Source organism: Silene latifolia, chromosome X, assembly GCF_048544455.1.
Source record: "Silene latifolia isolate original U9 population chromosome X, ASM4854445v1, whole genome shotgun sequence".
NCBI classification, from domain to species: domain Eukaryota; kingdom Viridiplantae; phylum Streptophyta; class Magnoliopsida; order Caryophyllales; family Caryophyllaceae; genus Silene; species Silene latifolia.
The window spans coordinates 208,613,858-208,626,017 of record NC_133537.1 but is presented as its reverse complement, the minus strand read 5'-3'; the positions used below and the strand labels follow the sequence as shown (position 1 = coordinate 208,626,017).

At 39.0% G+C, this 12,160-nt stretch overlaps 1 protein-coding gene across 1 annotated transcript; it reads right to left on the bottom strand.

Moving 5' to 3' along the window:
• Positions 1–292: 292 nt before the first annotated feature.
• LOC141619123 (protein FAR1-RELATED SEQUENCE 5-like) lies at positions 293–8,996 on the bottom strand. Its single transcript, XM_074436149.1, has 2 exons — positions 8,885–8,996; positions 293–2,019 (listed from the first exon to the last, which is right to left on the bottom strand). The coding sequence occupies exons 1-2, from the start codon at positions 8,994–8,996 to the stop codon at positions 293–295; spliced, it is 1,839 nt and encodes a 612-aa protein (XP_074292250.1).
• Between the last annotated feature and the right edge of the window lie 3,164 nt (positions 8,997–12,160).

Here is a 12,160-nt window from a genome sequence, read left to right as displayed (position 1 = left end):
ACCAGACAGTCGAAATCTGAAGCTTAGTGACATCCGACGAAGTAAAATCATCCAACAATTGACCGTGAGCATCATACATGGCATTTTTTTAGTGTTCTTTGTCCACCTACTGAGAAGATACTTATCAGGTATCTTTTTTATCCCTTTACCTAATAAAATCCAGATGATGTGTTTACATATGTATCCCTTCCTCTCAAACAGCTTGCAGGAACATGTTGCATCAAACGTTGAAGGATTAAATGCGACAGTGTAAGTCTTACATGAGTTTAGAGAATCAACGCACTACATGAGTTTACATAGAATCTTCAACTTCTAGGAACCTTGTACTGCCCTCCCTTGAAGAATCACCAGCACTACATGAGTTTAGAGAATCAGCGCACTGCTGTTGGAATTCATAAAAGAGAGCGTGCGTATAAACAGTCGATGCATGAACCTCAAGGCTAAGAAGGGTTTTGGTTTGAGGTAGGCAGTGATCACTATCTCTGTCAAGAGATTTTTGGGTGTACCGTTGCTGATCCATAGCACTTTGAAAGCGCATCCAAAACTCAACAAGTGTGCCATGAGGATTCTCAAACCGCTTAAAGAAGCTGTTTTCGCTCTCAGAGCGTTGCGTTGTTCTTAATAGACAACCAAGAGGAATATCACGATAATACGCCGGAATCCAACGTTGCCGCTTGGAAAACAGATATTGCAACCATGCATTATCTTCCAATTGAAACTCACTGATCAACGAACACCACCTCTCTTCGAAGTCAAGAGGCTCTAAGTCCGAATCCCAAACAATGAATTGACGAGTGACGAAGTCGATCTCTTTGGTCACTGTCGTGCCTACCTTTTCAGGTAATTTCTTCATAATATGCCACATGCAATAGCGGTGGGCAGCAGTCGTAAAAGTAGAAGGGACTGCAATTTTCATAGCAGGACATTGATCGGTAAAAAAGCAATGCGGTTCCTTCCCACCCATACAATCTAAGAATTTTGTGAAAATCCATTTAAAATTCTGGTCATTCTCCCTAGACATAAGCGAAGCGCCAAAAGTGACGGACTTCTTGTAATGATCAACACCAGTAAAAGGAGCAAAGATCATGTCGTACTTATTAGTTGAATAGGTTGGGTCAAAAGTCACCGCCTCACCGTATAAAGCGTAATTACGACGTGCTGCTGCATCAGCCCAAAATACACGAAACAAACACTTATTATGATCAATATCATAGGCATAATAAAAACCTTCATGGGTTTCATGAAGGGTTTCCAACTGGTCTACAAACATTTGAGCATCCTTAAGACCTATAAAACACTTGATTTCCTTTCCAAAATTCTTAAAGTCAGTCAAAGAAGCTCCAATATTTTCATAGCCGTCAACATATTCCTTGACGGACCTGAAAGTAGAGGTTGGGCCAATATTGACCTTGCAATTATCAACGATAGTTTGTTTATGTTGCAAAGCAAGGTTTCTACATTTTTTCTGAAATTCTCTATACTTGAGTGGAGAAAGACGGTGGTTATGGGCAACATGAAACTGATCAACAACAAAGAGTGGCACTTGAACTTGGTCAATTTCTTTAATAACAAATTTAAAGAAAATCCTAGCTTTACAACCAATCCTAGTAACCTTAGTCTTCTTCGGATTATAGGCCTTGACCATTGGCTCCTCCTCCTCGCCAGTAATGGGTAATATTGCCGGCTTAGAATCCCTAAATCCTTCCTGGTGACACACAATCAATTTTGTCCTAATATCTCCACTACTACGAAACCTTTTCGTTGAAGATTTCCTTGGTTCAAAACCACATGCTATTGCATAAGTCTCATAAAAATGTATACCCTCGTCTAACGTAGCAAAAGTTTGTCCTATTGTACGTGTAAATTCAGTTGCAATATTTCTGACCCACTCTTCAGAACCTCCGGGGGTCACCATCAAAGAAAGACGATTCCCAGCATGCACCTCATCAACATCTATGCATTGTGGAGTAGGAACAGGTACCGCAGGGACAACAAAAGTATTTTCTACAGCAAGAGAAGCTGAATAAACAAATTATATGTGACACCCTCATTTTTAGCGTTAAATAAACACGTAAATTTTACAGAAAAACTGACAGGATATGTTTGTAATTGGTTCAACCAGATAAAACCTGTAATTTTAAAAACTTTTCTAAACCATTCACAAACATTTCCAAATGAAGAGTGCCAAAACCTGCAAATACTAACAAACTAATTTACATAACATTGCTAAAGTCGCGAGAATAAAGTGATACAAACCAAAGTAAAAGAGGGAGACATATGTCCCTCCAAAATATAAACACAACCATATGTTTAAAGGTTTACTACAAAATATAACCAAACTAGGTCCAAGGTTCTTTTGCTCACTAGCTCGTCCGTGTACCCCATCTAATCATCATCAACATGTCAATCGCATTTTATACAAACACGAAAGCCACAATTCAGTGGGGAGTAACTTGAGTCCTCCACCACGAAATGTCATATTTAATGTAACATGTAAACAACATCATAAATAATTTAATTATCGAGTATTCTAACATATGAACACTAAACTGACCAAATTAAACTATCATGTGAAACATATAACAAACAGTAATCCAAACTTTATCAATTGTAACCGGCTTGCATCTCACCTATTACAATTCATAAAATCACCATACAAGAAAGGACAATATATCAAAGACAGGCATAAGTTCTTAGCACGGTCAATAGTCACTCTGTAACTCGAGTCTATACCACGAGGTAGGGAAGGTAATCGAACCGGTATCTTGGCTCAGAGGTTCTATCAAAACATGGCCAAGACACAACACAACCCTAGTCCTAAATGCTTGAGACCTAGACATGCGGATACACACCACCGCACCCAAGACCCACAATTTTATAAAACCATGTGAGTACCCTAAGGAGTCCACCAAAGGGTTGGCTAGTACTTGTCGACCACTTACTCTCAAAATAAGTAACGAGGTCATGCCCCAACTTGGATATAAACCCACCAAGTCAGGAACACAAAGGCTATTAAGCAGTGAACATATACTCGTCAAAGACTATAAAGGCCTATCTATGACTAACACAACAACCTGCAAGAAGTATTCCATACCAATTCCATTTCAAGCAATATTAACAACATTAAAGGTTTTAGGGAATCTAGGGCCGTTTCTACAATATAAGAAACCATTCAATTCAACCAACAACACATGTGAAATAAAAATATAATAAATGGCCTAAAACAAGATTAAGGCCGATTATCCAATACACACAATAATTTCATCCAACCGAATTTTTACCCGCAACCCCAGCCCTGCGACAGGTACGGGTTCAATCGCGGCTGACCAATCACACAATTGACTGACATCGATTCAGTCAAAGGGATTAAGGACTCAGTTTTCGGCATAATCATCCAAACATTGCAATTATCGCTATAAAATTCATTTCAAGCCTATTCATTACAATTTCATATCATAACCTATCCTAACATGTGCAAACTACCAATATAAGCATAATTTTACCATCAACACTATATTTACTATTAACATTAATCATTTCAAAAGATTACCCACATGTTACTTATACTAAATATTACATTAATAAACCCGAAACGACGAACAACGCATGAAAAATCGCGAAAACAAGCAACGGGCCGACCCGGGACAACCCAGGGCTGCCGTGGGCCTGCACGGGCCTGCCGGGCCATTTGGGCCGCCAACCCAATTCCTCCGTTTCTCCGTTTTTGTTCATTTTAACATCGTTTTAAGCATCAATTAATCATTCCCAATTCATTTCCATACTAATATGTGAACTTATACTTACAAAAGACATGAATTTAACCCATATATTCATGTGAAATAAACCACTCAAATAACATTCACAAAATCATATAAAAAGCAAAGAATGTGACATTTATTCGTCGAGTAACTCGAAATATGTTACCTTTAGCTAAGAAATGAGCAATTAGCACCTTGAACACCAAACCCTAATATGCAAGCTAGCCACTATCTTCAACTATGTACGAGTCTCCAAACTCGTCTTCTAAATCCTCACCTAAATAAACAATAAAAACACAATTATAAGCACTATAATCAAAACCCTAAAAATGGTGGATAAAATAAATTTAGGGCAATTGAATTTAAAACATACTAGGATGTTGGAAATGAAGAGAGGATTCCAAATATGTAATCCTTATGAAATTTGGAGTAGAAATGAGTGAATTATGATGAAAATTAGCTTAGAAAGCTTAGGTTTTTAGTATGAAAATGGTGTTTTTGGTTAGAACACTTTAGAATGTCCTAGGAGAATGATGTTGGAAAAGAAAAATAAAAAGGGAAGGAGGGGGAAGGTGCCGCCCAAAAGGAAAGAGAGGAGCGGGATTTTTTTTGGCGGAATTTCATTAGTCGGTTTTGGCTCGTTTCGACGATAATTAGAACCGTTCGTCAAATGCAAATTCCGACAATGCCAAAGTTCTTAAACGCAAGATTACAAGAAGATTGAGTACTCATATGACCCATTTCCAAAATCGTTTGCCCAATTTTCACAAGAATTGCCATTTTCCCCGATATGCCCTTATTTCGAAATAAAACGTTTTTACATGATTTAAACTATTTTTAAACATTTCGAAACTATCAAAATAAATAATTTACTTCAAAATATAATAGAATTATATTTCATTGAATTATTATTACTTCAAATACATTAATATTAAATTCATCTTGATAAATAAATTACTTCCGCAATATAATAACGGTCCGAAATTACGGGGTGTTACAATCACCCCTCCTTTTAAAAAGTTTCGTCCTCGAAACTTAGAAGGAGAAATTATAATAAACAACCTCTTAATAATATAATCATAAGAAAAATATAGGTATCTTTTCAATGAAACGGTGATACTCTTGTTGATCAGACAAGAACATCCACATTTCATATCAAAATATAAAAATATTTCTACACCAATAAATGAGAAAACTCATTATTGGGACGTCTCCAATAACGAGATTTAACACTCATTAATGTTAAAATCATTAAAAATCATAAAAGCATTTTCAAAATTTTAGTTCAAAGTTCTATAATAAGAATAATATCTTTACTAATTATGATTAAATACGGCCTAGTAACGTGGAAAAAGAGTAAGAAAAAGGGATACCTTACGAGAATAATTCAGGATATTTAGCTAACATAGAAGCTTCAGTCTCCCAAGTCTCTTCTTCGACATTTCCACAACGCCAAAGAACACGGACTAGAGGTACAACTTTGCTCCTAAGTTGCTTGTTGGCTTTTTCGAGAATCCGGATTGGCCTTTCCTCAACCGCCAAGTTAGGCTCCAATTCAGGAATCTCTTCTTGGATGATATGGCTAGGGTCACTAATGTACTTCCTCAACTGAGAAACATGGAAGACATTGTGAACCTTGCTCAGATTTGGGGGCAATTCTAAACGGTAAGCAGCAGGACCAATCTTTTCAATCACCCGAAAAGGTCCAATATATTTAGGGCTCAGCTTCCCTTTTACGCCAAACCGTTTCACCCCTTTCATAGGTGACACTTTAAGGAATACTTGATCATCAACCTCAAAAGAAAGTGGTCGACGACGGACATCAGCATATGACTTTTGACGGTCCTGAGCGGCTTTCATCCGCTCCCGAATGATTTTAACTTGTTCAATGGACTCGGTCACCAAATCAGGTCCTAACATTGGAACATTTTGGGTTTGATCCCAACAGACTGGAGTACGGCATTTTCTACCATACAGAGCTTCATATGGTGCCATTTTAATGGAGGCTTGATAGCTGTTGTTGTAAGAGAACTCAACCAGAGGTAAACATTTCTCCCAGGAAGTTTGGAAATCTAAGGCACAGGCACGAAGAAGATCCTCTAAAGTTTGAATTGTTCTCTCGGTTTAACCATCAGTGGCGGCGTGAAAAGCAGTGCTCATCAATAGTTTACTACCCAAGGCCTCCTGTAATGCAGTCCAGAAACGAGAACAAAATCGAGGGTCCCGATCTGAAACTATATCTTTAGGAACCCCATGATAGCGCACTACCTCATCCACATAGACACGAGCTAGAACTTCTAATCTCCAGGTCTCTTTGATGGGAATAAACCGAGCACACTTAGTCAATCGGTCCACAACCACCCAAACAGCATTCTTCCCAGTGGAAGTCCTGGGTAAAGCCATCACAAAATCCATGGAAATAGACTCCCATTTCCAAAGAGGAACATCCAAGGGTTGAAGCAACCCCCCGGGCTTTTGATGCTCTATCTTTACTTTCCGGCGGTGAGGCATTTCTTCGACATACTCCATAACTTCAATCTTCATCCTAGGCCACCAGAATTGTAATCTCAAATCTTTGTACACTTTGGTACCTCCCGGATGAACGGAGTAAGGAGAGAGGTGTGCTTCATCAAGAATTCTTTTTCTCAAATTAGCTGCCCCCGGAACATAGATTCTACCCTGATAACGAAGATACCCTTCATCATCAATCTTACAATCCTTAGCTTGCCCATGTTGAATTTTAGCTCGAATGGATTTGAAAGTAGGATCATCGGGAAGGCAAGCACGGATCTCACGGTAGAAGTCAGGTTCGACTGACATGGCATTAAAATGAGTAGAGCCCCTTTTTACAAGGCTTATTCCTAATTTTTGAAGTTCTAAAACAAGTTCAGGAGGTAATTCCCGAAAAGAATTCAAAGAATGACAGGATTTTCTGCTAAGAGCATCAGCCACCACATTAGCTTTTCCTTCGTGATAAATTAGATCGGCATCATAGTCATTCACCAATTCCAACCATCTTCTTTGCCTCATGTTCAGATCTTTTTGGGTAAAGAGGTATTTCAGTCTTTTGTGGTCGGTGTAGATGTTGCAATGGACTCCAATGAGGTAGTGTCTCCAAATCTTCAAAGCATGCACCACCGCAGCTAATTCAAGATCATGAGTCGGGTAGTTAACTTCATGAACTCTAAGCTGTCGAGAGGCATACGCAATGACTTTCCCTTTTTGCATCAAGACACAACCTATACCATGCTTAGAAGCATCACAGTAAACATCAAAGTCCACTCCTTCTTCAGGTAAGGTCAACACCGGAGCAGTAGTCAACCTCTTTTTCAATTCCTGGAAGGCATTTTCACACTCCTCAGACCACACAAATTTAGACTCTTTCTTCAAAGAATCGAGTCATCGGCCTAGCAATCTTTGAAAAATCCTTCACAAACCGCCGATAGTAACCCGCCAAGCCAAGAAAACTACGGATTTCAGAAACATTGGTCGGACTTTTCCAATTAACAACGGCTTCGATTTTGGCAGGATCTACGATAACGCCCTCTTTCGAAATGACGTGCCCAAGGAAGGTCACTTTAGGTAACCAGAATTCACATTTAGAGAATTTAGCATACCATTTTTCACGGCGCAGAATCCCCAAAATAGCACGAAGGTGTTTGGCATGTTCTTCTTCAGATTTAGAATAGATCAGGATGTCATCAATGAACACTACAACGCATTTGTCAAGGTGTTCTCTGAAAGTACGGTTCATCTGATCCATGAATATCTTTGGAGCATTGGTCAATCCGAATGGCATCACTGTAAACTCGAAATGACCATATCTCGTATTGAAGGCGGTTTTAGGAATGTCAGCTTCTCGGACTGGAATTTGATGATAGCCCGAACGAAGATCAATTTTATAAAAAGTGGAAGCACCTCGGAGTTGGTCAAAAAGATCATCAATTCTAGGAAGAGGATATTTATTCTTGATAGTAACCCGATTAAGTTCACGATAATCTATGCATAACCGCATAGATCCATCCTTCTTCCTTACAAAGAGAACAGGAGCACCCCAAGGTGAAGAGCTAGGTCGGATAAAACCTTTGGCAATCAAATCATCCAGCTGAGCCTTCAGCTCTTTCATCTCAGACGGTGCCAGCCTATAAGGAGCTTTAGCAATAGGGCCGGTACCAGGAATAAGATCAATAGTAAATTCAACTTCCCGTTCAGGAGGAATTCCCGGTAGCTCATCAGGAAAAACATCGGGAAATTCACATACCACCGGAACGTTCTCTTTAGAAGGCAGAGAGGAAGAATCTGAAGTAGTCACCATACACAAGAAGGCTTGATGACCCTTTTTCATCGCACTGACAAACTTCATAGCAGAAATTAATTTAGCACCGGTTTGTCTTTTAACCACTTGATAAGACACACGGTGACCTGAAGGGCTTGTAAGAATTATTTTCTGGTCCCGACATTCAAATCGAGCATGATAAGTATGTAACCAATCCATGCCCAAAATGACATCAAATTCTTCAAGCGGAAATCGGAAAAGATTTGCTGGAAATATTGATCCCGCAATAGAAATAGGAACTCTCGGATAGATTTTAGAACAGGAAAAGACATCACCAGAGGGTAAGGATATAGATGTGCTTTCTCCATGTGATGATTCAAGTGATAACTTATCGGAGAGTTTCATTGAAATAAAAGATAAAGAGGCACCCGTATCAAATAGTACCAAATAAGGAACATCAAAAATAGAAAATGTACCAAGTAATGATATCGAGGTCCGCCTCGCTTCGCTCGGCTCATGACAAAAATCCGGCCTTTCGGCCTCTCCGGGGCGCAGGAGTAGTAGGAGCCGTCACCTTCTTCTCCGGGCAAACATTGGCCTTGTGGCCCGGTTTGTTGCAAGAAAAGCATATGATAGGATCAACGAAGCATTTACCAGGATGTCTTTGGTTTCTTGCGATTATAGCACACTCGGTCTTTAGCACCTTTATTGTTGTTAAAAGCCGAAGATTGACCACCCCGGTTAACTTGCACAGTAGGAACAAATCTCCTCTTGTTTGAGTCAGAGGGAGAAGAGGTGAACCTGGGTGAAGGAGTATAGGGCCTAGAAGATGGATATAAAGGCCTCTTGCCAAGACTGGAACTTATTGCACGAGCTTCATTTTCAATATCTTTCAGTGCATTCTCAGCCCATAAAGCAATATTGTAAATTGAAACAAAGTTGGTGGAGTCCCGGCGGACCATGCTTTTGATTTTAGGAGAGAGCTTTTCAAGATAAAAGAAAGCTTTTTCGTTGTCATCCTTCACCAATCTAGTAGCATAATGAGCCAACTCATTGAATTTATCAGTGAAGGCCTGAACAGGAAGGCTTCCTTGCTTTAATTCCATGAATTCTTTCAACTTCTGCTGTTTAAGTTCTTGCGGATAGAATCGGGCCTTCACTAATTCCTTGAAACGTTCCCAGTCAAAACCCGGTTCAGATGAAACGGTAGGCCCAGTCATAGACCACCATCGATCTGCTTCTCGTACTAGGAAGTGAGATGCCAACTTCACTTTATGTTCCTTCTTAACATCATACAACATAAAGCTTTTCTCTAACTCTCGAAACCACCCCGTAAGAGCAACTGGATCAATTTCTCCACCATATGTGGGAGTGTTGATTCGGGTTAATTGGTTAGCCACCCAAGTATAGGTGCACAGGGTACCCTCGGGAGGCGGGGAGGAGGAGGAGCTTGTTGATTCTGGCTTGATTTTGTTGGTTTTGGAGGATTTGAGTAAGAGCTTGTAAAATAGCATCATCAACTCTTCTTGGCGGAGCCATCTTGCAAAAGAGAGAATTTAATTAGTACCTAACAATTAGCAATCACAAACAGACTACCACATAAAATCCTAAATCTACCCATCCTACCCATCTCTCGAGTTTATTATTTAAAGGTCAAGTGATTTTAAGTGGGGTGCACAAACGTGCGTCGGGAGCAACATGCTCTGATACCAACTGTGACACCCTCATTTTTAGCGTTAAATAAACACGTAAATTTCTGGAAAAATCGACAGAGGATATGTTTGTAATTGGTTCAACCAGATAAAACCTGTAATTTTAAAAACTTTTCTAAACCATTCACAAACATTTCCAAATGAAGAGTGCCAAAACCTGCAAATACTAATAAACTAATTTACATAACATTGCTAAAGTCGCGAGAATAAAGTGATACAAACCAAAGTAAAAGAGGGAGACATATGTCCCTCCAAAATATAAACACAACCATATGTTTAAAAATTTACTACAAAATATAACCAAACTAGGTCCAAGGTTCTTTTGCTCACTAGCTCGTCCGTGTACCCCATCTAATCATCATCAACCTGTCAATCACATTTTATACAAACACGAAAGCCACAATTCAGTGGGGAGTAACTTCGAGTCCTCCCAGCCACGAAATGTCATATTTAATGTAACATGTAAACAACATCATAAATAATTTAATTATCGAGTATTCTAACATATGAACACTAAACTGACCAAATTAAACTATCATGTGAAACATATAACAAATAGTAATCCAAACTTTATCAATTGTAACCGGCTTGCATCTCACCTATTACAATTCATAAAATCACCATACAAGAAAGGACAATATATCAAAGACAGGCATAAGTTCTTAGCACGGTCAATAGTCACTCTGTAACTCGAGTCTATACCACGAGGTAGGGAAGGTAATCGAACCGGTATCTTGGCTCAGAGGTTCTATCAAAACACGGCCAAGACACAACACAACCCTAGTCCTAAATCTGCGCAGACCTAGACATGCGGATACACACCACCGCACCCAAGACCCACAATTTTATAAAACCATGTGAGTACCCTAAGGAGTCCACCAAAGGGTTGGCTAGTACTTAAGCTGACCACTTACTCTCAAAATAAGTAACGAGGTCATGCCCCAACTTGGATATAAACCCACCAAGTCAGGAACACAAAGGCTATTAAGCAGTGAACATATACTCGTCAAAGACTATAAAGGCCTATCTATGACTAACACAACAACCTGCAAGAAGTATTCCATACCAATTCCATTTCAAGCAATATTAACAACATTAAAGGTTTCAGGGAATCTAGGGCCGTTTCTACAATATAAGAAACCATTCAATTCAACCAACAACACATGTGAAATAAAAACATAATAAATGGCCTAAACAAGATTAAGGCCGATTATCCAATACACACAATAATTTCATCCAACCGAATTTTTACCCGCAACCCCAGCCCTGCGACAGGTACGGGTTCAATCGCGGCTGACCAATCACACAATTGACTGACATCGATTCAGTCAAAGGGATTAAGGACTCAGTTTTCGGCATAATCATCCAAACATTGCAATTATCGCTATAAAATTCATTTCAAGCCTATTCATTACAATTTCATATCATAACCTATCCTAACATGTGCAAACTACCAATATAAGCATAATTTTACCATCAACACTATATTTACTATTAACATTAATCATTTCAAAAGATTACCCACATGTTACTTATACTAAATATTACATTAATAAACCCGAAACGACGAACAACGCATGAAAAATCGCGAAAACAAGCAACGGGCCGACCCGGGCCAACCCAGTGGTCGTGGGCTGCATGGCCGCGGCCATTTGGGCCGCCACCCCAATTCCTCTGTTTCTCCGTTTTTGTTCATTTTAACATCGTTTTAAGCAACAATTAATCATTCCCAATTCATTTCCATACTAATATGTGAACTTATACTTACAAAAGACATGAATTTAACCCATATATTCATGTGAAATAAACCACTCAAATAACATTCACAAAATCATACAAAAAGCAAAGAATGTGACATTTATTCGTCGAGTAACTCGAAATATGTTACCTTTAGCTAAGAAATGAGCAATTAGCACCTTGAACACCAAACCCTAATATGCAAGCTAGCCACTATCTTCAACTATGCACGAGTCTCCAAACTCGTCTTCTAAATCCTCACCTAAATAAACAATAAAAACACAATTATAAGCACTATAATCAAAACTCTAAAATGGTGGATAAAATAAATTTAGGGCAATTGAATTTAAAACATACTAGGATGTTGGAAATGAAGAGAGGATTCCAAATATGTAATCCTTATGAAATTTGGAGTAGAAATGAGTGAATTATGATGAAAATTAGCTTAGAAAGCTTAGGTTTTTAGTATGAAAATGGTGTTTTTGGTTAGAACACTTTAGAATGTCCTAGGAGAATGATGTTGGAAAAGAAAAATAAAAAGGGAAGGAGGGGGAAGGTGCCGCCCAAAAGGAAGGAGAGGAGCGGGATTTTTTTTGGCGGAATTTCATTAGTCGGTTTTGGCTCGTTTCGACGATAATTAGAACTGTTCGTCAAATGCAAATTCCGACAATGCCAAA